Source organism: Neodiprion pinetum, chromosome 1, assembly GCF_021155775.2.
Source record: "Neodiprion pinetum isolate iyNeoPine1 chromosome 1, iyNeoPine1.2, whole genome shotgun sequence".
Taxonomy (NCBI): Eukaryota; Metazoa; Arthropoda; class Insecta; order Hymenoptera; family Diprionidae; genus Neodiprion; species Neodiprion pinetum.
Window position 1 is genome coordinate 15768489 of NC_060232.1, and position 26353 is coordinate 15794841.

At 39.4% G+C, this 26353-nt stretch overlaps 1 protein-coding gene and 1 pseudogene across 1 annotated transcript in view; one reads left to right on the plus strand and one right to left on the minus strand.

Moving 5' to 3' along the window:
• Positions 1-26353, plus strand: part of LOC124220168 (arylsulfatase B) — a 557318-nt gene that overhangs the window by 194170 nt on the left and 336795 nt on the right. The window contains exon 5 of the mRNA XM_046628671.2: positions 46-225. Coding sequence (XP_046484627.1) covers positions 46-225 — 180 coding nt within the window. The remainder of the gene's footprint in view (positions 1-45; positions 226-26353) is intronic.
• Positions 10306-11237, minus strand: LOC138190764 (uncharacterized; annotated as a pseudogene).

Here is a 26353-nt window from a genome sequence, read left to right on the forward strand (position 1 = left end):
ATGGATACGTATTATGAATTGTTTCTTTTTTTTCCAATATATCAGCGATGCTGAGCAAACTTGATGATTCTGTGGGCATTGTGGTTGAGGCGCTCCGTCAACGCGGCATGTTGCACAATAGTATCATAGTTTTCTCAACTGACAACGGTGGCCCAGCAGCCGGCTTCAATCTCAACGCAGCGTCCAACTGGCCATTGAGAGGAGTCAAGAACACACTCTGGGAAGGTATGTCCTCTCTTCAGAATCAATGTTTGACGGCTTTTATTTTTTTCTGTGACGGACAAGGATTGGTTCTGAATTTTCGTTTCTCCACTGAATTGATTTTTTGTGCTTTTTTCTGTGTTATATTTAGATCTTTTGATAATTATCATATGCCGAGGATTACCAGCGATAAAATGTGAAAAAAAGGTCCAGAGGTCAACATACTTTAATTCAAGAAAGTTGAACCTGCGTGCGTTTGAAAATTTTCGTCCACACTCGATCTGCTCATAGTCTGCCAAAGGTTGGCGAGATCTGAGCGTGGTCTGCAAGATTCCACGGTATGCTCAGGATAAGCGCAACCAAATTATAGTCAGTGCGTGTCTGTGTTAATTGGGTGAAGCTTTTACGATCACTAAATTACAAGGTTGCAGTTCGTTCAATATTGACATGAAAAATATTTTTATTTTCGGATTAGTTGCAGCCTTATAAGGGGCCAGGTTGTTGGATGCAACTGAAATTCTTCACAGAAACGACTGCATCACACTCTTGGTTGTTATGAAAGTTATAAATGTGGCAAAGACTCTTTGGGTATTTTAACTTTCTTTTGTACCAACTGTGGTATAAGGGACTGGTCCGAGTGATGATACGAAAGGGAAAATTTTTGTAGATTATAGTTTTCCGTAATAACAACTTAGAGATGCATACTTTTCAGTGTCGTCTACCCTCTGATTAATATCACGTTATATTCAGGAGTTTCATTGGTTTTTACGCAGACGATGCACTTAACTTCTGAACTCTTACAGTTTTCAATGGAGTGATCTCCAGCACGTTGACAACATGCTTCGATTTTCGTGAATTTTTTCCAACTATGGCTGTATTAGAGAAGAGTCCAATTTCGAAATTTTCAGGTGAGTTGAAAAATTAACGATGAAGCCAGGAATCGAACCTGGTATATGTAAAGAGATGTTTCATCATAAAGACATCTCAGGTGTGCACATGTCGACAAGCTTCACACACTAGTCCAAAATGTGTCTTCTCGCGACGAATTTCAAATATATATGGCTGTATTGTGAACACTTAAAACATCTAATCAGAATAAAATCATTGTAAATACGGCAGCTTTGCCATCACGCACGCACACACAATAACCTGATAGCTTTGATTAATAATGATCGAAGAAAGGTGTACTCATGTATTTAACTAGTTACGAGGTTCACATTTTTTTTTCTTTTAGCAAAAATTCAAATGTATATGCAGTTTTGATATTAAAGAATCTGCGTTGTCTTACATAATAGCAGAAGCACATTGATATCATGGTATTACCTTGAAAAATCATGCGCCGAACGAATTAAAAAATCATCCTATTGAAATGCGCCGCTGTATTTTTATTTCTGCATATATTACAGAGCGATAGAACTTTAGTATCGAAAAATATTAGGAGTGGAATTGATTGAGAATCGAAAGTTTCATTCCATATTAGTTTAAAGTTGATTTTTTTGTGAATAAAAATCGAATATGTTTAACTGGTAATAACTCATCTTAGAATTAACATATCACAATAGTTCAAAAACAGAAGATGAAGGTAAAGATCTACTAAAAAATAAGCGAAAAACAGCTGATTGATGTACAGACATAAAGATTCAGCCTACTGTTACATGACGAAGACATTTTTTTTTAAGGTGCAGCACTGATTTCTGTCTCATCAGTATACCTATGGGGCGATAGAAAAAGAGAAATGTGAACATATGTATAATATGTCGAAGGGTTATGAAAACAATAACACACCGTGATTCGTCTAAAAAAAAGCATAATTCATTTTGATGAAACAAAAACAAAAAAATTAATAATGAAACGAATTGAAAGCACCACGTGGGTTACTAACCTAAAAAAAAGAATCAACAACTAAATGTATATGCTCCTCCCTTATCTATCAATCCGAACTTGTTCTATTTTCTCCCCAGCTTCTTCTCTTGTCCGTCTGGTGTCGCCACCTCCCAGACGTCTAATCCTTGAAGGTGCGTATGTGTGTACATGTACACAAAGCTTACACCTCCCCCCCTTAAGGTGCACAATTCTCTTCAAAAGTGAATTCAGCTTAGAGTATCAGGAATTATTCTGCAATGGGAATAAGCTTCGTGACATGATATAAGCCCATAGATTTTTTACCGCTTTCAGTGTTTATTTTAAAAACTGAATCCGAAATTTTTTCTTCTATTTCGAAAGGGCCAATTCTTATTTCGTCCATTTTTTTCCTATTTAGTTTATTGCCATTTATTACATAGACCATATCCCCTTTTTGAAAATCATGCTTTATTCTGTTTTTATCGAATAAAGTTTTGTTATATTCGTGTGATTTCTTTGATTTGAGCAGTGCTATCTTTCGGTCTTGTTCTAGATTTTTAGAATTTTTAGAACAGTCGCTTATAATTTTCAACTCCGGAGGTAGTAGGTCCATGTACTCACCATTCATCAGGTATATAGGAGAGAATCCTGTAACGGTATGAACTTTTTTGTTGTATGCATTGTGACGTGGTATTTCGTACCCCGTCACTTTGTTTAATTATCGCATTCCCCTAGGTGCAGATATCGCTAAAAATAACGAAAGCACGTCTGAGGCCAATACTCCAAAAATGAACGACTAATTATCTTTAAGTTGATTTCTCTTTACTAAGCTAATTGTATGCTATTTTCTAATTCTGTAATGCTCTTCGAGAACCATCCGCGAGACCTTCACGTCAAGATACCAGGACACTGCCTGACAGGGGTCACGTACCAGCTCAACATCAACACAACCGACTACAGACGAACGAATACCGCTGAAACCACTCCCAATGGATGCCTATCTAGTTGTCGAACAGGGTCGTGCGTGACGCACAAACAGCACCTCCAACTATTTGAGACTTATCGGCCAGGAGCCGAACCACGAACGAATGCTTCTACCGCTCGGATGCATCGTCAGGCGGCGTACAGGGCTGTGCGTCAAAAACACAACAAAGCCTCCCGTCGACGATACTTATCAGCCTGGAGCTGAACCGACCCTAACATCTACTAAGTCGTTGACTATCCAATAAAAGACGGTTTTCTCTTCACGAACCGTCTTATCGAAGGACTGCGGCGTGGAATAGGCTAATGATATGCTGACCACGTGGATCTGGTGGATCTAGTGTGGGGATCCGGGTTGAGGGCCATCACCACCAGATCGTTCCGGCATAAGGGCTTCGATGAGCGAGGGCCGGGATGCAGCGCCGACGAAATAGCTACAACGGGGAGTACCAGTAAAGCAAGGAGTGCGTTACAGTCGATCGCAAGTCCAAAGGACCGGTGACGTAATATTGCCGCACACCTCAATATCGCAACACATGAGCAGTACGACCCCCCCTCTCACCAACGATACCGCATAGCTGAAGGAAAACATCTCTAACAACCTTCCGACGTCCCGATACCTCGATACCTGTCGTCGAGGGAAAAGAAAATCAAGCGGCGAGGGATTATCGCCGCCTACCCATGGACCAGGCCTACGCGACCTGCTGGTCCAATTAAAATACCGCAAATTTGAGGAAGAATCACGTGACAGCAGCTCGACGAAAATCAGGATCATCGCTCATCTCGTCACTCTACGTTCAGTTACTGACACTAACAGTCGTGCTATCGTAATCTTCTGTGTCTTATCGCTACCTTACCGCATTCTCTCGCACCTGTTATATCTTCTTTTACGTAAGTGAGGTTCCTTTTCTATTTTGTAAAGCCACGAGATTACTTGCAATATATCGTACCTTTACCTTTATCTCTTTCTCTCTTCACCTTGCAGTTGGTCTGCTTGAGCCAATTGGGCTCGTATCTTTTCTCTTTATCTTGCAGTTGGTCTGCTTGAGCCACCTGGGCTCGTACCTTATTCTCTCTTATCTCTTATCTTGTCCCTTTTTCTGTCTTATTGCAAGTAACTTCGCGACTGGTTGATTATTACTTACGCATTGTAGTGACTATTGTTTATTTTATTATCTTTCTCTTCTGGACTATTTGAATGTCTAATATCGCTGTCTAGCAGCGCGTCCCGTTAAAGGATCAATTTTTATCTTAGCTATTGAGCTTTGCTATTTTGTTATATTTTCTCTGATTAGTTTCTATCTGTCTCTTTACCTATTATCGTTGATTATCGTATCTTAGTGAGTGTACCGCGGGAGCGATCTTATATTGCTGCGCGGTCCCGCTCATCGTTCATTTGACATTGGAGTATTGTGCCGTATCGCATAACATCTTTTTCACTATTTTCTTCGCTAATATCGCTGATCGTAGTTGTCCGTAGTCTATTTGGTTTGCCGTACGTTGCATATTAATTATCTTGAATATTGTTTGCCGTATCTTGAATTACCTTCTATCGTACCGAATATTATCTCCTTTTCTCTCGCACTTACCGCAAACTAGAGACTACGTATTATCTGTTATTCTCTATATTTTATGCTAATTTTCTATTTGACCTGTCGCTTGAATTTACCTTGTAATTCATAATTCCTTGTCTGCCTATTTCTGATCATTCTGGTAATGTGATAACTATTACAATTGTTGTATTTCGCATGTGTTTATAATCGCTTCTCATATTTTATGATTTATTTGCTTACCGCTTAATTTAAGTACAGTATATCTTTTTCTGTTCTGCCTATCTATCATAAAACCGTGTTAATCGTTACCTTCAGTATCGCGAGCTTGCGCATATTTCCCGCTTATTCGGAAAACGTTCCGTTATTTGTTAACTCTCTCGCTTAACCTTTCTCTGGCTGTAAATATTGTTAATTATCGCATTTATCGTAATTGTAACTCAATCTCTTCAGCTACTTGCTTGTCATTAAACTTATCGCCTCTTGTTTAATATATTTGACATTATTCCTGCTTCACCTGTTTCTTATTTTATCTATTGGATTCGACTCCGCCCCTCTACCATTATCTTGTCTCTCTGAGCGAACTGTGCAAAACCGTCGTAGAACCTGACCTTACCTTTATCTATTACCTTTACCTTTACCTTTGTCTTTTTCTTTAATTATCTATTTTGACGCACGTGCGTCTGGCGCCCAACAATCGTACCTTTCTCCCTTAGTATCTCTCTCTCTATCTAATTATTCAGGTTAGTGACTGCGCCGTAGGGTAACCAATTATCGTTGTATCGTTTCACCCTCAACTGTATGAAAAATATTGGTTACAGCATTTACACATACTTCTGCGATCTTCGACCAAGCCTTCTTTTCACAGTCGTTATTGAGCATACATCTTATTCTATTTACGAGGGTTTGATTCAGGCTCTCGTTTAGTCCGTTGGAAAAGGGGGCATCTACCGCTGTGAGAATTAATTCGATGTTTCTCTCTTGAAGGTGATTTTTGAATTCTTTTGAGTTGATTGCTGGGTATTGATCTGCGACTAGTACCTCAATCGCATTTTCTTTCGGAATCTTTTCAATTAACTTTATGAAGTCTTGAGCCAGTTGGTTTTTCGAGCATAAGATATAAGCACATCTCATAAAGTGGTCTACTAGTGGATGTAGATATCTTTTAGTCGATCTTTGTCCACCGAATCCACCGATTATATCCAAGGACATTACTTGGAATGGTCTTTCTGCTGGACCTAGATGTGACATCGGTCCAAATTTATCATTTAGTCTTGTCTTGTTTTTTATACTGTGTGACGTGGATTTTTCCCGCTCTTCGGTCACTCGGAGAAAATGACCGAGAACCTACCGCGTGCACAATAATTTGGCGTCCACGATGTACCCTGGATCTAAAACAATATCGCAAAGTTTTTGTTGGGCGCCTGGCGTGATTAACACGCCTCGAAATCATTAATACGCTATTCCTCGGGCATATGCTCGATAGCTCAGTACCGCGGAGAGGGAAGGGGTAATTTTTGGAGAGAGAGAGAGACACTCGAAATATACATGCTATTTAACAAAAGTAAAATAAAATCATATATTTCACAATAGCGGTGATACAAAACAAAAAAAAAGTATAATTCAAAAATCGCTCATCGCGAGTCTAAAACTAAATAGAAAATTACACGTAACCTACTCTATTTCTTGCTCTAATGAGCTCGCGGCTCCCTAACTAAAACGTCCCTCGACGATCACAAAATCCACATACGCAGTTCTCAATTTGCAAATTCGCCATTTGTTCTCCATGGCGATTACTGCTCAAAACGAAACTCAAACTAATTATTCGACGGTGCGCCGTCAGGTCTCGCAACTTGAAACACCATGCTCAAACTTCTCGTCTCAACTGCTGCGCAACGCTACGGCAATTTCGACTATACATCGCCTAACCTCGACTAAACACTATCTTAATTAAAAGTAAACTTAACTAAGCGCAAGCACCACTACATTTAACTTCACCTAAACACAAGCTCAAAGTAACCCAACTCAAACTACCTCATCTTAAATAACGGGTACGGAACTCAATGCAGGCGCAACTAAACGTAACCTAAACTATACGCAATCGCAACGCATCCGAACTTAATTCTTTTCAAAATCCTCCAAAACGTTACCCGCTAATCCGAGCACTCCAATTCGGTACTTCCCGACCTACTCGAGAGGTGACACAAAAAAAAAACGATAACGCGGCTCGACCCGGTACAGCGAAATTCGGCTATACTTGATTTCACTAACGAGAAAGATTCAACTGAAACCCGTGACTCTACTCAACTTTTTCAGAAACTCAAAATTTACTTTACTCTAACTCGCGTACTCAGGCTACGGTCATCAAGCAAGAGAATCGGCAAAAGAATTTCGAGTACTTTTCTACAACGCAAATCCAAAACGGCTATCCGTTACTCGGCAAGCCTTTTCACAATTATGCTCGAAATTCAATCGCGGGGATAGAAGCAGCGCTTACCTTCTACATCCTTGCAACCCCCTTTCCATTCCCTTCGCGATTTTTGGGCGACTCCATTGCTTCGCGAAACTCCCCCAAAACGTGACTACTAATCACGACCGCCAGAACTAGAGTGGTTTCAAAAACCTACCACCTGCCGCAACACGGATCTCGATACGCCATCCCACACGTGACGTCATACCCCCAAGAATACGCAATAATCGATCCGTCATCGATTTTGTCGATCGCGCAACTCGACGCGCACCTTCGATAGCATCGCTGCGCAGAACTTAAAGCTAGCTCGCAATCTCGTCCTCCGCGCAGCTCCATGACATCTTAGCGGTGAGCGTGGTGCTCCCTCGTCGCTAGTCGGTCCGTCGCAAGTTCACTGGTCAATTGTTGGCGGGGTGAACGGGAAGAGGCTGCGGCGCGCCGGCCGCCAGCGGGAATCGCGTCCACCTTGGATTCCCGCGATGCGGGGATCTGCGTCGGCTCCCCCTCCGCAGCCTCGACATCCTTCCTTCGCAATTGTCGCTAGTCCGCCACTTCGCACTTTCCTCGAATTCGGTGTCGACTTCTTGCCTGATGCCGTTGTAGCTCGAAAAATAAAAAAAACAAAAAAAAACTGAAATATCTTACGCTGGTCGCTAAAGTGTCCCCTCTCGTAGTTTCGGATGCGTGACTCTAGTCCTGGCGCTCTTTTCCAAAAACTTCGCGACTCAATTTCGGAAATTTCTAAATTTTTGATTTCGCCCAGGGTTCAAGGAGCCCCTTGTAACGGGCATCAAAAATGCCTCGTTACAACTGATATCACAACTTTTGCAAATTTTTCTTATGTTTGATAAATGTGGTGCTATATAACATGGTTTCTATTTTGTTTCTATTTGATTAATCCCAATATGACAGAATTTTTTGTGGATTGTCTTTATTAATATTTTACTGTAATTCTCACTTAAGACTATTTTTTTCCTTTCCTTTTTGTTTTTTTGCAATAGATGTTATTTTCCATAATAAGGTACTTATTGTTTTTTCAACATGTGTTGTGCCTCTGGTCGTTTTTTATATCTTCTATGCTTATAAAATGAACCCTTCTTTATCTGTCTTTCTCATTTTCATAGTGTTCGTAAACCGGATTTCTGCTGAGGCAGTCAGCTTCCGTGTTTTCCTTTTCGGGATTGTCTTTAATTTTGAAATTGTATTGCGATAGATATAATGTCATGTCACCCAATTCATCATCTGTTCTGTTTTTCATATTTGAATTTTCTAATGGTTTGTGGTCTGTGTAGACAAGGAATGTATTACCAATTAGCGAATGTTGCCAGAATTTTAAGCTCTCCTTAATAGGTAGACTTTCTAAGAAAATTGCTTTCTTCTCTTTTTGTGAATCACTTAATTTTTTTGGAAAGTATGCTACGGGTTTTTGCGTACCATCTTTCTGTGTCTGTTTCAAGATAGCTCCGATACCTTTGATGCTCGCGTCTGTACAGATAAAAGTTTCAGCCTTATGGTTATAGATGGTCAGAATTGGTTTCGAGCACAAATACTCTTTTACTTTGCTGAAGGCAATTTCACAATTATTAGACCAATCGAATCTCACATCCTTTCTCAGCAAGTTGCGGGGAGGGTCGAGCAGTATTGAAACCTTGGGAATATATTTTCCATAGAAATTGACTTTGCCTAGGAATTGTCATATTTGTTTCCTATTTTGTGGTGTCGGGAAGTCTATTATAGATTTTAGATTATCTTTCAAGGGAGTTATAGTATCTTCCATAATGATGTGACCAAAATATTTGACTGAGTTAGCTACGAATCTGCATTTTGTCAGTTTAAGACGGAATCCTTCTTCCATAATTGCATATAGTAATTTCTTTAAGTGGTCTAAATGTTCGTCGAACGTTCTTGAGAAAATCATTAAATCATCTATATAGTTCATAACGAAATTTGATAAGTTGTATTTTAGAATTATATTCACTCAAATCCTTTGAAATATGGCCGGAGACGTTTTCAATTCAAAAGGTAGGCAGGTCCATTGATAATGACCTTCTTGCGTCACAAATCCAGTTTGTTGACGATCTCCAATTCACAATGGTATGGACCAGAAAGCTGAGTTTATGCCAAGCGTTGTCAAAAATTTGCAATCAATCGTTTTAACCATCAAATCCTCAATTAAGGGAAAGGGTTGCGATTGGGGTACTATTAGTTCATTTATATCTCTAGAATCGATACACAGTCTAGTCCTCTTTCCTTCATCTCTTCCATAAGTCAATGTGAATGGTGCTGCGACTGGGCTGCAGGATTCCTCAATTAAGTTACGTTTCAATAATTGAGCTACCTGTTTTCCAGTTTCCACTTTATCTTCTAACGAACATCTATACGGTCGTTTGTAGCAATATTTATCTACTTGTAGGTCTATGGAATCTTCGTAATTCTTTACTTTACCCACATCGTACTTGTCCTTTGCGAAAATACTTTTATAGTTATCTAATAGGGTATTTATCTCACTTCTTTGGTTAGTTTTTAACTGTTCCATATCCGAAGAGAATTCATCTATATTAATACCCTCATTAAAATTTACTTGAAATTAATCAGATTCATTTTTCATCTCAAGATCTTCTTTACTTTGTATCTTGTTTTTGTTATTGAATTTGGTTCTAATGTATAACTCATCTTTTGGTAAATTATCATTATTTTCTTTGGACTTTATTTCTTCTTGTAATTGGATATTTAAATTCCTATCATGGGTCAATCCAAATCTTTTTCTAGTATCTAGTGATAAGATCATATCATAATTGAATTCGTCATTGTTGTACACAAATACATTAATTTTATCTGTAATGTTGAGTATATTTGCATTTACTGTTATTAAGCCATTAGTTTTACCCCTACCACTAATTGTTTTTATTGTGCTACTGAAGTTTCCTTTCATTAAATTTATTATTTTCACCAATTTGGAGTTTATCAGTATGATATTTGAACCAGAATCATAAATACCTCTGCATTCATAAATACCTCTGCATTCAGTATTTTCGTTTCGTATCACCTTGACCTCAACTAGGGTGGGGAAATCTGGTTTTTTGGATCTTCTGTGTTGTCAATTTCCAGTATAGTATTAGTCATTCTTTTTTGTTCAGTGGTTTTGTGTTTGTCTTCTTTGAACCAACACAAATCTTCATGGTGATATCTGTTTTTATATCCTCTGCTCTCATAAATTACACATGGCTGTTTCAAATTGGATCTTGCTTCTGTTTTCATCATCTATGGTTTGTTTTCATTTACTTTGTTTGATTTCTTTCTCATGTTTTCATATATTCTTAACTCACTTAATAATTTAACTGGAGTTGTGGTGTCCTGTCTGTCAATTTTGTTTCTAACGAACGTTGGTAGTCCATCAGCAATTAGATCTACCAATGTTCTGTTATCCATATTTTTATTGGATTCCAATAATAAATGTTCTTTTTTTAATGCATACTCCAGAATTGAACCGGTGAAATACTTGTAGTTTATCGCAAGAGTGACAGATGACCAACCTCTATCTGCAAAAGTTGATAAAATATTTTCTTTCCATTTATTCCATTCGGAGTTTAATGTGTGTTCGATCAACATAGAGTTGAACCAATCCTTTACTCCATCATCCAAGAATAATCTCAGAGCTTCAATTTTTTCAACGTCACTTCCAATACACGATCGATCACATTCGCTTTCATATGTCTGTAACCATTGGTTTGCGCTCACTTTTTTCAATCAAATTTTTCGCACAGTTTGTTCAAATTTCTGTTTTCATTCTCTCTTGTAGGTTCTTCTCTCTCACTAAATTTTTCAAGAAATTTCGTTAAGTTTTCAACTACTTGTTTCGCAGCAGTGCTCGGTGCAGTTTGTTCCGGGGTAGCAATATCTGCTAGCAGAAAGTCTTTGACTGCCATATTGCCACTTTCATCTTTATAGAGCGTTAGGATTTCATCATTTAGCTTTATCCACACATTTCTGCATTGAACACGTTTTTTTAATGTATTTGCAGTTTTTCTGAATTCTGGTAGTTTTATAATTTCTGGATGTTGTTTGTATGACTGATAACATTGTGAAATGTGGAATTTTTTTCCATCTTCATCGGTTATGGATTTGATTATAATGGTAATAGACTTGGGGTCCTCGTCGGCAGTCAATTCACATCCAAATTGTAGTTTCGCCATTTCTTCTACTCTTGTCCACAAACTAAGAGTTGTTGATTTGTAATATGTCGAAGGGTTACGGAAACAATAACAGACCGTGATTCGTCTAAAAAAAAGGCATAATTTATTCTGATAAAACAAAAACAAAAAAATTAATAATGAAATGAATGAAAAGCACCACGTGGGTGACTAATCTAAAAAAAAAGAATGTCCAACTGAATGTTCATGCTCCTTTCTTTTCTATCAATCCGAACTTCTTCTATTCTCTCCCCAGCTTCTTTTCTTGTCCATCTCGTGTCGCCACCACCCAGAGGTCTAATCCTTGAAGGCGCGTATGCGTGAACATGTCCACAAAGCTTACATATGTATATATATTATGTATATACATATATTATTCACACTCGCGGAATTTGTCTTTTTTTCACTAATGTGGATGGTCTATCTACCGATACGGGGCTGGTAGTATCAAAATTAGATAATACTAAATAATTATTCATACTTATACATACTCAAAATATTTACACATATTTACAGTGTTTTCACTCTAAAATATGTATAGATATATACACAAGACGCGACCATCTTGAGGCACCAGATACCCTACCCCAGGTTTTGACCTGAGGTTTTAAATACTCCAGGTAATTTTGATTCAAAACCCCAAGGTAGGGTTTCCGTTTCACCATCCTGCAACCACCTCTTATCGTCGCACCAACTTGAAGCCGACTTGTTTTGTACAATCCTATTGACAGTATGGTTCCTATTTCTAATGAGGTGCTGAGGCTTTATAACATCTACATGTTGAAGCAGGCATTCCTTATAATCGTCAAACGTGATTGTTCTTAGGGTTGAGCCTTTGACCCCCTTTGCACGTTTCTTGTCCACATCCTCCATAGTTTGAAATGCAGAGAGTTTTGTGCGTAGGCCGACAAAGTCAGTCATAATTTCACCATTATTTCTATCCTTCATCAGACCCAAACGCTTCTTATTCACCCGGGGGATATCGTATATCCGTATGCATTGTCGAGGGGATAGTCTGAGGTATCAAAGTGCTCATCTACATCACGTTTGACGATTTCGTAGATGTTGGACACGTTGAACTGCTATATCAAGCTGTCAGTATCGGTATATAATAATTTGGCCTGATTATGAAACTTACTTCTAATATAATTCTAATAAAAACCGTATAGTACGATTTTGGACAGGTCTAGAATGGTGGCGTCGATGTAAATAGTTTTGTTGAAATAGACCCTCAACCTTCTTATCTTGATGACAATTATGTTCTCATCGAACACGGTGCAGCTATAGAAGTTCCGACTCGCTATCAGACTCCTCGCCCCATCCTTACCCTCCCATCTTCGTACTAATTTTACATTTTTATGCTTCCGCAATTCTCCATGGTTTTGGCAAAAACCACGTTTGTTCATTGGTTTGTAATTTGTCTCAAATTTGTTGTTTGATTTCAACTTTCGAAATCACGTGCACTTCAACCACAATCATACCCAAAGCTAAGCACTGCTTCAAATTACGATAGTGTAAGGTGCATTCATTTTTCGGTAGTAGTGTGGCTGCAAGTCTTGCCGATTTGCTACCTGGAGGTATAAAATGTTCAGGGCAGAGCGGTAGATCTTTATGCGCCTCGTGCAATTTTACCCGGTGTTACGTGCAGCTCTTGTTTAGTCGTGTGCTTGGCACGTTTTTTCTCTTTAACTTGTTTATTTTTTCGTAGGTTACTCAAACTCATTGTTAATGGTTATGGTTTTCTTTATTTTCTCTCGCACGTCCATGTAAATCGGGCGTCGCGAGATCTCTGGCTAACGCCACAGCGTGTCAACGGTTTTCGAGAGAGGGGAAAGGTCCCAAGCGCGCCTCTGGCGGCTGACGAGTCGCACGAGCGGCAACTTTGACTATATATACTGGCCAACGGCCTGAATACTGGGTAATCCAAGTCGACCTCGAGAATGTATCTAACTGGCGAATCATCTAAAATGGAATACCTGAATCTCTTTGTTGTCACACCACTCGAAAGAATCAAGGGGTAAATGCTTACTCATAGCCACACTGTACAGGTTGTTCACATCGAAATACGTTAAGTATGATTCCTCTTTTCTAGGACCGACATTAGCCCCCATAATCCGATTATTCGCTTGGGCGAAGCGATTCGAACACTGCGCCACACCACCCCGTACGCTTCTCTCGATAGACAACACCATTTGGGGGTCATCTAAGATTTGAAGATTGACCCTGGTATGCTTTAGCACAGCATTGAATGCAAGCCCCGGTGCGGTGTAGTAATGCAGGGGGTCTAACTCGTACGAATTCATACAACTACTGCGGAAATTTTCAAATATATCGGTAAGCAAAAGGACGTTTGTTTTGAAAAATAAAGCCGAGTACTCACCTAACGTATAGAATTTACCTCAAACGTTTTTCGTGTGCTGATGATCATCCTCCGTTACGTGCGAATCGTTGAGGGTGGAATAGAAATCTTGTTTACGCGGTCATTCTAATTCATCCAGTTTTTTCCAACTATCAACGTACTCATATGGGAAAACACCTTTACGAGTCAACTCGAATTTTTTGGGGTCGCGGTAAAACGAATGAGTTATCCCTTTATCCGCCGCATCGATATACGAGACCAATTTCTCCACGCTACTCGCCATAAACCGCAACGAATCTATGACTCTCAAGCTCATGAAAGTTCCATCGACCATTTGCGTTAACGAGATATATTTTTCTTTGTTAACCGGCAGTAGAGTTATTCCACCGATTCTCTTCGAAACTAAAGATTTTATTACAAAATGGGAATCATAACCCGACAAATTGTGAAACACCACCGGAATGGTGAGTGTCTTCTGGAAATTCAAATTGCACCCGTTGCGAGCGGGGCCGCAATATTCACCTGTGAAATGACAATGATCGTAGCATTTCTTGTCCTCCTGCAAGAAAGGTTTCTCGCAGATATAACAATTTCGCGCACGATCGCGCTGCACTCGGCTAAGACTCTCTATTGGAACAATGTTTTTTTATAATCGTTTCTACTTGTACAGCTAATTCACACAACTGATTGACAAACCAATACACGCAGTCAACTCCACGTTTACTGTGATACCCCGACAGTGTATCATTCATACGCGCGATGCACGTAGTATTCTGCACTGTACGGGATATGAGCTCGAGATCCATTCACAGATGGCTTTAATATACATTCGAGATTCGCATAAACAATGAATAGTGAAATTATTTTGTTTCTAAAATTTGAAAATTTCAATATTTCTCCTTCGGAAACACCATTCAAACTTTGTTGGATAGAATGCAATCTATCCTGTGATTTTCATAGCTGTTCTTGACTTCAAAGTGGAATAGGCATCTGTCACCAAAGAACTGTTTAGTCTTACATTTTGAAACTTGACTGCCTACTAACCGCGATAGATTGCTAATCCAAGCAAAGTTGAATCGAGGTATGAAATTGTCTATGTCAACGTTATCGTCCACATGACTTCCAACCATGAGCAAGTGAATGGCAACATCATTCTGGCTTATCCAATTTTGACTCAGATGCAGAAGAACGATGACGCTCCCCCCTGTACTGAGACACATTTACAAGGTTTTACGGTAACCCCGTAAACATTTATTTTTAAATTATTCAGTTTTTCAAATTTATCCACGTCGCGCAGAGTCGTGGTGAAATTTATACATGTGCAGTCGAGTTCTTCGATCAATGGCTTGTAGGTGCTAGTTTTGGTTGAATTGACGAGCGCGGGGGGGGCGAGCTGCAATTGCGGCCCACAGGAAACATCGCTCATTCTGGGTGTTGACCACCACTTTTTTGTCTGTAATATCCTTGGGCTGCTTCACAAACGTGGAAATTCCAACGCGAAGAGGATCATGGGAGCTCATATTACCACAGCATCGACTATTTCCCGCAGACTCTACCCAGAATCACGATGCTCAAAGTCTTCAACTTTGCCGAGCAGCCGCTCGATCATTTGATTTGTGAACCATTTTTCCAGGTCAGTCCTTGGAAAAATAATGCCGTTGCGACTGATGAAATATTTTGTTTCGACACTCACAGCCTCACCTTTTACATTTCCGAATTTAGCTCCAAGAATTACATATACTTTCACATTACCTCAATTTTCCTGCATTGGAGTTTTTAAATGTTCAGCGGCAACAACTCCAACATCCACTAAAAATTCATGTAAATCGCGATGTTGCAGATTCGTAACGATGCCGGTATGGATTCTGCTTTAAATAGCGCTATTAATATAACTCCACCGCACCCAATCACATACGTTGCTGCTGCTGCTACCGATGCCACCGCCAACGAAGGTACAAAGTTCTTAAGATTTCACCTGGCACGATTGCATCAGTGAGAGCGTATTTTGATGTTGAAATTTTTCGCTCAAACGCACCTTCGGTTTGTTCAAGACAGTGTTTATGAGGTACATATTTTCGAAACAGATATTTTTCCACCTAACGATAGTAGATCTGTTTCCTTCGGTTAGAGGTAGTGGGCATAGCAAGTTGTGACACTTTATTCTCCACAATAATGATTCGATAAAATAAATAAATTAGAGGTAAGATAGCACAGACAAAATTGTAAAGATGAACTTGTAAAGATAAACTGGTTGAAATAAAATGGTAGAAATAAAAGTGTAAATATAAATAATCAATAGTCATTCATTCGTCCAAACATTCACACAACTTAAAATACGCCTTCTATGCACAATACGCCAAAATGAAATGCTTTCCTTCTCTTGGTCTTCAAATGCTGTTCCTAGTCAAATTCTGCTTCTGCAACATGCGAGTCACTTGCCGTTCCTGTTCTTGTTCTTTCCTTTGCTCTCGTTAGGTAGCTAGTTAGAATTCTGGTGGGCAGCTTCAGGTTTCGCAGACGTCGTTACTACTGATCTCTGTTCTGATGTACCAGTTGGATTCGGAGCTTGCACACGTTGAATTTGCGACAATAGCAGCAAGGACCGGAAAGATGCCAAATATTCGGTGAAATTCGTATTGTGAATAACTGAACTATTGAACTTCTAACAAAACTGAAATTTCGACTACTGCGGAGGATTTCGTTGGAGGACTCTTCAGTTTGGCATCTTCTCGCAGAGTCCCTTGCTTCGCCTTTTATGCTCCGGATTTATCGCTCGTTCCACCACACTGGTCAGAGATTACTTCCCTTCAGTCGAGTCAAATCCGAAACATTCCCGCCCATATTCAAATGCTTATAATGTTACAAAGTTGTATGCACTCTCCATCTTCTCACCGAGATCAGCACATACTTGTTTATTCATATTTTCTTATGATTGAAAAAATCAAACTTTTAATAACGACGATAGTAAAGCGAATGACTATACTCTCATTGTGCGAGCCGTTATATATCATATAGGCGGACCATGAGAAGCGTGGGGGCGTATAACATATTGGCACATGAAAAGGGTCACAGGCTTCAGGTATCTCTCGTTACGTCCATGAAGGGGGTTTACTCCCGAGCGGTATGAACAAACAGGTTCGGCTTCGCTTTTACGTACTAGACAACCGGAAGTTGGGATAAGTGTTGAATAAACTTGGGTATATTTGATATAACGATTATGTGTTTATTGCGTAGAAGTTGAAATAGCGGTAAGAATGAAGTGGGCTGTGCGAAAGATATATGAGATCTAGATGTGACGGTATTGAGAGTTAGAATAGGAGTGTCTCCAGAGACCAAATGTACGGGTGTAGAAATGGTGTGCGGATTCTGAAGCAAGGGAATGGAATTAGGTGAGTAAGAGCGATAGTGAGTAGCGTAAGGCTAAATAGAGATAAGAGGACAGCACAGCGACGATGATATTATTATAAGAACTATGGAAGAGTTAGCGAGTAGGATAATAGAGAAAGGTGGTACGCTGGACGTAACAATCTAATGAGTTTTCACCCCGGAATCGCACGAGGACAATGAGCCTCCAGCGCGGCTTTCACCTAACTTACTCGAACCCGTTCAAAAAGGCAACATGCGCACATAACTGTAAACTTTTTAAAGATAAACTAGCAACATTTACTTGAGCTAAGTGAATTTTTTTCTCACGCTGTACATGACTAACTTTTCTTTTGCTGAAGGGGGTGCACTTGAACGAAGTGGTATGGTGAGTATCGCTCTTTATGAGTCCTAAGTATTTCTGACGTAGAAACCATTAGTTTTGAGAACGAAGTATGTTAGGAAAAAAGTAATACTTGATTTTTTTGCATACCCATTAGTATGAAACCGTACGTGACTAACTTTTCTTCGGCTAAGGGGGTGCACTTAAACTAAGTGGTATGGCGAGTATCGCTCCTTATGAGTCCCAAGAATTTCAGACGTAGAAACCATCAGTTTTAAGAACGAAGTATGGTGGTAAAAGGTTCATACTTGATTTTTTTGTGTACCCATCAGTTTTGAAACTGGACGTGATTAACTTCCTTCAGCTAAGGGGTGCACTTGAGCTGAGTGGTATCGCAAGTGTCGCTCGTTATGAATCCTCAGAATTTCAAACGTAGAAACCTTGTTTTAATCGAAGACTGTACCTAAGCCGGGCGCGCATATCGTACGGCAATGCTACTGACTTTCGCAAATCTCGAGTATAAGGGATTAATTTTGTAAACTGCACTTGTACCCGGCGAATTCAGAACGCAAGTTATTTAATTTTGTGAACGTCTGATTTTTCAACGATGGATTAGCGACAGGGTGTCGCAATATTTCTTGTGAGTTTCAAGGTTTGTATACTTTTATGGAAATGTAAATGTATTGTGTCATTGATTTGTATACTTTTATGAAAATATAAATATATTGTGTATGAATTAATTTCGATATAAGTTATCATGAGTTACCTATACATCCTAAACCAAGCGGCAATCTTTTTTTCTCTATAACTCGCGAGGAGAAAAAAATTGGGTGGTGGGTAAGAGTTTGAGGCGAATTTACCTGAAGTTAATGAGTTTTCGTGTGACACAGCTGATTTTATTTCAACATTTGAACTTAGAGACCCAGCCGGATCGGCCTCCGAGTGTAATTTTCTATTATTTTTGAATTAAAGAGCGAGGAAGAATTGTTTTTATCTATAATTTAGCTGAAAGAAAGAGGAACAAGTCTTTTCGATAAATACCACCGCTTTGACTGAAAATTCATCATTCATCGAAATTTTTGAGTATCACGCGAAGGAGAAGTTTTAGTCTTTTCATGAAAATTATTCAACTTTTAAAAACATTTTTTGTATACTGATACTTTTAGTTCTTCGAAAAAATTATGTCATCTTCGAAACATTTTTTTCTTAGTGTTCAGCTTTAGTTTTAAAAATAATTATCAAACTTGAAATCATTTTATCGGTGCATACTGTAAAACGTTTCGAGTTTATTTATGCGACGAATATCGCGATCTATTTATACGTGATATGAAATAACGCGGTGATTTTACATAAACTCGAGTATTATAATTGTTTCATGAATTTCTTGTCTCGTAAGTAGAAAGGCGGGTTTCGGTCTCTGGACTCGGAAAAAAGGTGAAAAATATTTATTTGTTAATTATTTAATGAGCTCCTCGAAGAGGTTGCTAGAGTTTGACCCTTTAAGTTGGTTTTCGAAGCAGCCTGAGAAGTTGTTTCATCACTCTCATGTGCAATGGCACAAGTGGAATAAACCCATCATCACAGGCCGTATGAACGGTTGAGGGTCAAGCTTGTTCCGTGCTTGGGAAGCAAGACACAGAGTAATCACAACGATTGACGGAATCGTGAGGCGAGAAATTTGTTTTCAAAAAAGAAATCCTTTTGTTTAGGAATAATTAAATATTTTTGTCCCGAAGAAGTGGGATGTGTGACAGGAAAGAATGTCGTGAATTGACTTTTTCTGTAATGTCAAGAAATATTGTTGTAAGATGAGAAGGAATTGGTTTCTCTTATTTGACTCGTGTGATAACTTCACACATGCTAAAATTTCAGTAAACTTTGACGATGGAGATCGACGTTGACGATTTATTATTAGGTTGTGATAATGCTTCGTCTCGTAAACGGCAAGACGAGATATTATTTCGTAATAGCGTGGTCGTCAGAAGGACGGTATTTGACGATAGAAAATCGTAGTTGACGAGTTATTATTTGGTATTAATAATGATTCGTTTCGCAAACGGCAAGACAGAATATTATTTACGTGATAGCGTGGTGGTCAGAAGGAAGGTATTTTACGATAGAAAATCGTCGTTGACGAGTTATTATTTGGTATTGATAATGATTCGTTTCGCAAACGGCAAGACAGAATATTATTTACGTGATAGCATGGTGGTCAGAAGGACGGGAATTCTACGCAATTATACCGTCGCCTGTATCAAGACAGCCTGTCGCAATGCAGGAAGCTCTTTACAGGTTCAGGGGCCCTACCTATGGGTCAGAGGATTCCGAGAAGATCACCGTATATGAGTTTCAGCGTCAGTCGCTATGCTGGCCTTTTTTCAGACACGGCTCCCTAATACCTGAGGACTTTTATTAAAAAGAGACGAAATTCCTTATATACGTTGAATACCCTCCTTCGATTGAGAGTGGTGTTCGAGGATCCTTGGAGTGACCAGTCCCTGTCTCGTGATCGTAGGGTTGTGTCGACTGCTAGCTCCTCGGTGAGATGTCATGGTCCGCCAAGCGAATGTACGGATGCGTCCGGATTCGGACGGAATAACTGATCTAGTCTGTGTATAGTGACGATATACGATAGATGATAGATGTCGAGATACCTTTGCGCTCGACTTTTATACCCGTTGTGGCGTATGGTTTTCCTAATTTGGGGAATGTGATTGGCCATGTCCTTTGAGGAGGGAGCACGGTAAATCGCGTACTTTGGTTGGTTTGTCGGTACGTGGTCGGGTCACCGGGTGTGTAATGAAATTTGGACTTGTTGCCGACAAGCGTAATATTTGGGGGCTAGGGGGAATTGTCAGGTGCCGGTACGCCGGCGAGGCGTCCCGTTACAAGTGACAGTATTTGAAAATAATTTCCAGAAACATTTTTACTCTGAGTGTATAAAATAAAATAAAACATATAGATTTTAAATAAGCATGGTTGACGTAAACGTGAACTGCTACAGTGAGTATAACGCAATTTTTCCACTGTTTATACATTCAGTGTTTTTCTAAATTGAAGGTGTCTCGACCAATTCACTTGGTTGACACCCTGTGAATGGAGAGATCCTCAGGCAACCTTCGCTTTTATTGAAGAGCTGGATGGTGCACATCTGACGACAAATCTGGACGTTGGTGTTAAGGGGCTGCTGGTGACCCTTAACGGGGGAACCGCATACCTATTGATTAGCCACCGGTATTTCTACTGGTGGTTCAAAAACAAGGTGAGCAGGCCCCTCTACCTAACGCCGAAAATTACATATATGAGGGGCTGCAAACTTTAGCGTGCCCATCCAGCCCACCTCATTCATCAGGTTTCTCTACTATAAATCTAAACGACGAAGAAATTGCCGAAACACGGGAGCTCGCGGAGGCTCGCTATAGGGCTCAGGTCGAAACTAAGGAGATATATCCGCAGCCACGGGGCGTTTGAAGACGATATCGCCACGGACGATGATGATGAGGATTTAAACAACACTCAGCTGGTGGCCGTTGCGGAGAGGTAGGCTGAGGAGGCCAACAGGGATTGGAGAGCTGACGAAAACGTCGAAATGGTCGCCAAGCCGGAGGATTTTGTTCTCCCCGTGATTCTCAACCCGATGGACTGGTATCATCGGGTGGCTCGGTGGATCAAGCTGCTCCCCAACGACCGGGCGAGGCTGCGGCTCCCAGCCAAGAGCGATGAAGAAAGTATTGAGAGTGACGAGGGGTATTTTTAATTTTGGTATGTTGATAACTGCAGTGTATACTACTGTCTTGCGGATGTGGGATTCAAGAGCAAGTGGGTTAATGAACACGACTTCACGGTATGAACACTCTTTATTTTCCCGTCTTCTCTGGCCCTCTCGTCCAGACGCTCTGCCCGTCTCGCCACACATTCGTCCGCCGCGCTCTCACTCGCACCCTCGCACCCGCGCACACGCACGCACACGGGCCCGCTCCCATCGCCACGCACATACACCACAATAACAAAGAGTGATGAAAAAAGTAATTCAGAATACTAATCATAAGAATACTAAGGAATAATTTTCCTTATTTTGTATGTATACAAATTGTAAATTTGCTAAATTATTTTTTATATGATTCTACAACCTAAAAAAAAGCACTCACCATTTTTTTCAGATATTTCGTCGCAACCATTTTTTTTTTTGAATGTTACAAACATAACATATGTATTGTATATGTACAAAATAAGAAAAATTATTCCTCTAAAAAAATATTTGAAAAATACAAAAAATCAATTCTCCACTCTGGAGCATGGCTCAAAATATTTGTTTTGGGACCTACAAATTATGTTAATTTTTGTGAAAAAATAAAAAATGGCGTTTTTTTCAGGACCATAAAAGGGTTTGTAACATTTTTTAAAAAAGAAAGATGGATCGAAAAATCTGAGAAAAATGGTGAGTGCTTTTTTAGGTTGTAGAATCATACAAAAAATAACGAAGAAAATTGGTCGGGGTCAAGGAAAATGTTCACTCAGTTGGCATGGAATACCTCATATATAGTTTAATTGTAAAAATATTAAGTATAAGATTAGCTGTCGGTTTAGCTATAAGTAGTTATAATTATTTATCAACGATTTTTTCCCCCCACCTTACTTCTAAGTTTATTTTTCACATTATTGTACGTATAATAATTTTTATAAAAATAAAAACTATATATTTTACACAATTTCATTCCTCTCATAAAAAACATCCTCGTTTTAGTTTTCACCCCCCCCCCCCTTCCCGCTGTACTTTTGAGATACTTTGCATTCGGTGCAGTCCTTAACCTGCACAAAGTCTGGTTCATAATGCGGCCCACAAACATGGAAAGATGAATGTGTGTAATGCTGTCTACACTTGAGGTTACCTGCGATGTCTTTGTTTGTTCTCATAGTATCAGAGAGTTTGCCCCAGGTCCACAAATCATCAATGGCATGAGGTGCGTGAGTGAGAAGGAAGTCCGTAGTAAAGCAGGTCATGTCCTCCTTCTGCATGAGGCATAAATTCCCATTGAGTTGCACATAAAGCTCCAAAGATTTTTTGGGGGAACTATGACACTGCTGGAAGTACCACATTTTATACGTTAGCACGTTTTCGAAGGCGCAGTGGTAACTCGCTACTTTGTCATGATGCTTACGTAATGTCCAATAAGCAACCAGAAGATCTCACCATTCAGGGCACTCCAAATCTTCAGGATGAATAATGAGTTTTACTTTATCGATGATACTTTGAAGCCTTTTTTTTTTACCCTTTACGTACACGTAACTTGCTTCGCGGAGGACTTTTTTGATCAGCTTTTGAGCATCTTCGTATGGGAATTCTCCATTGTCCCATTCGAACCCATGATAATTTCTAGTTAACCATGCATTCGAGATTCTATGCTTCGAAGACAATCCAATCCATTTGCAGGGTGGTTGATACAGCATACAAGCCGTGTGTTGTATGCCATCTTTGTTCCATTCAATAGCGATCGCTGTGAACTCCTTCACCACGAATTGATTACCGGCGTAGGTGAATCCGTGAAGATCGGCAATGATCTCCATGATTTTTGAATCGCTGTTCCTTGAATCGTGAGTCTCTCTCTCTCTCTTTCCGGATCGGTCTCTCGCCGCGAATTCATTTTTTTGACTGGAAAATGAAAAGTTTGAAATTAAGAAATGAGACTTTTTTTTCATCTAATTACCTTGTTGAATAAAAGTTCTGCAGGAAGCTTGCCGCAGAGGATGTTCGAATCGCTGTTCCTTGATTCGTAAGTCTCCCTCCGGATCGGTCTCTCAGCGCACAGACGCGCACACACTCAATAACGAAAAAAAGAATGTTAACACTTCTTTACTATGACGGCGCACAAGAAGTGGTGAATTCAAGATAAGAAAAATCGCACGAACGGTTCTTTTTTGAATGAGTATAGTTCAGAGTAGTATGTTAGTAGTATAGTACACACGCACGACTTGACTCAGCAAGAAGTCGAAAAACGTATAAAGTACCTGCTGAAGAGACCTTGAGGGTGTATAAGCCACAGATGTCACTGTGGAGGGAGTACTGCCTACTCAAACATGCAGATGATTCACCCGTACCTGCCGAAGCATGTGGGAAAAGAACATCCCTTAGCGAACATTCATTCTAGCGGTCGATTTTCTCACGCGATTAGTTACATGAACGGGAAATTCGGGGACTCGCTCTGGCGGGCAATCGGTGAAACGAGTTACCTCCCCCGGCTACCTATTACTGATTGGCGACTCGCTCGGGGCTAACTATAGGCGAGCGGTGGCTCCTCTTGCGGCCGAACAAGTTATCGGTTAACTACCGCATGGTTGATCGGCTGGCAATCGGTAAAGTCGACCGGTCACTGTAATTTACGATCGATTTCTGAGATTTGAGGGAATCTTCTCATCTATATGGCAAAAGTCAGCAATCGGTATGAAGGGCGATCGGGTGGCGATCGGTCCGGATAACTACCCAGCAAACACAGTTTCGAAAAAAATATGGAAATATCACGTAACGCGTGTTCTCTTAGATGTAACATTTACATCCTTAACTTCATGAATGAAGCGGAGTTTGTTCTCAAATTTGTCGTCCTTTTATTAAATCGAAGTTATGAATAAACTACGAGTTACCGTTACATAACATACTCAGCTCATAGATGTAACTAACATAACTTTGGTTTCATATCAGTTACGTATAAGAGTCGAAAATGCTACGAGTTATAATCTCGTAACATATACGGTTTGTACATGTAACTATTACAAAGTTTTATCCCGTAGAATTTACATTAATGCGCTGATTATGTTACATAATTATTATTCATACTTTCTTCATATTTGGGATAAATTTAAATGACAATAAAGTTGTGAAGATATATTCTCCATTTTATTTGCAGAGCATGTTATATGAATTTTCTTAATCTAGTATATATTATCTGTTCAGTCTTCAAATTATTATTCAGTCATTGCTTCTTTATTCCTTATTCGAGAGAGCATAAACTTTTGAAAAAAAAACAAAATTACATTTTCGAACAAGATGTAATGGAAATTAAGAAAATCACAATCAAACGATATTCTTTTTACTTGTTCACACTTCCAATTGTATTGCGAAACTTCCGCACGAATCTTTCGATATATTACAATCATAAGAGTTGTATACTTTTAATTATACGTTAGTGTGAATGACAATTTTTTTTCATTTCTATGAATCGTGCGCCTTAAGTTTATTTTTTACTCAGCCAAAGTTTTTTTTAGGAAATTAAAAAAGAAAAAACAGAAATAAAAAAGTAATCATTTTTTAGATAAATGATAAACAATGAAACGAAAATAACGAAAGTAGTATTCTAAACGTACTCTGCGGCCCTGGTGGAGCCATTCCTTAGCCTCGTTTTCAAAATATTTATCTGTGCAGGCGAACGGTCGTTTGACAGCTTCTGAAAACAACAAACTAAAACAGAACAGTCATTTTATAATTTCACCATTTTATCAGATTAAAAAGTGTAATGAATATATACAAATCATTTTTTAAATTACACTTGTTGAGTACGTGTTCACTTTTAATAACGCCAACGATTCCTAAATCACATATTTTGAAGTTTCCACGCTGCCCGCACTATGACGACTGTTTCGCGGCTTCTGGCCCAAAAACTTTTTTTAGGATGCGCACAAGACAATTTTTTGCCGAGCTCCCTCCGGCCTGAGTAAGATAGGACGACTGGAAAAAAAAAAAAAAAAAACAACTTGTATGCCTTGCAAGGCAAATTTTTTGAATAATCTCAAATATTTTATTTATAAGCATTCTTGTTTTATAATGTTAAGTAGACATACCAGAAGTTGCTTGAGATCTGCAATTGTTGAATGCATTTCAAATTCTTTTATTTCCTCTATTGTTCATAGAGGTGGAACAGCTGCAACATCGTCATCGTTGGTGGTGGGTGTTGGCAGATTGCCGATGAAAAGTAACGCGGTGGTTTCGCACCAGCTCGAATATCGTATTAATTTTAAGAATTTCCTGTCTCGTAAGTAGAACAGCAGGATTCGGTCCCTGGACTCGGAGAGAAGGTGGAAAATAGTTACTTATTAATTCTTTGATGAGCTCCTGGAAGAGGTTGCTCGAGTTTAACCGTTTTAAATTGGTTGTCGAGATAGCCTCAGAAGTTCTTTCATCACTCTCATGTGCAATGGCACGAGTGGAATAAACCTATTATCACAGGCCGTGTGAACAGTTGAGGGTCAAACTTGTTCTGTGCTTGTGAAGCAAGACAAAGAATAATCGCAATGAGTGATTTACTCGTGAGGCGAGAAATTTGTTTTCCAAGAGGAAATCTTTGAATAATGATTATGTTGTGTCCCCAAGAAGTGGGATCTATGACAGGAAGGAATGTCGTGAATTTACTTTTCTTATAATGTTAAGAAATATTGTTGAAAGGTGAGAAGGAATTGGTTTCTCTTATTTAGTTTGGTAATGATTCGTTTCGCAAACGGCAAGACAGAATATTATTGACGTGATAGCACGGTGGTCAGAAAGACGGTGTCTGACGATAGAAAATCGTTGTTGACGAGTTCTTATTTGGTATTGATAATGATCTGTTCTGCTTATGGCAAGATAGAATATTATTTATGTGATAGCGTGTTGGTCAGAAGGACGGTGTTTGACGCTAGAAAATCGTCATTGATGAGTTATTATTCGGTGTTGACAATGATTTGTTTTGCAGATGGCAAGACAGAATATTATTTATATGATAGCGTGGTGGTCAGAAGAACGGGAATTCTACGCAAATATACGGTCGCCCATATCAAGACGACCTGTCGCAATGCAGGAGGGTCTTTATAGGTTCAGGGGCCCTACCTATGGGTCAGAGGATTCTACAATCCGCCAAGCAAATGTGCAGATGTGTCCTGAGTCGGACGAATAACTGATCTACTCTGCGTACGATATACGATAGATGATGAATAGATGTCGAGCTACATTTGTGCTCGATTTTTATACCTGTTATTCGTCTAATTTCGCAGATTTTGGGAATAGTGATTGGCCGTGTCCCTTGAAGAGGG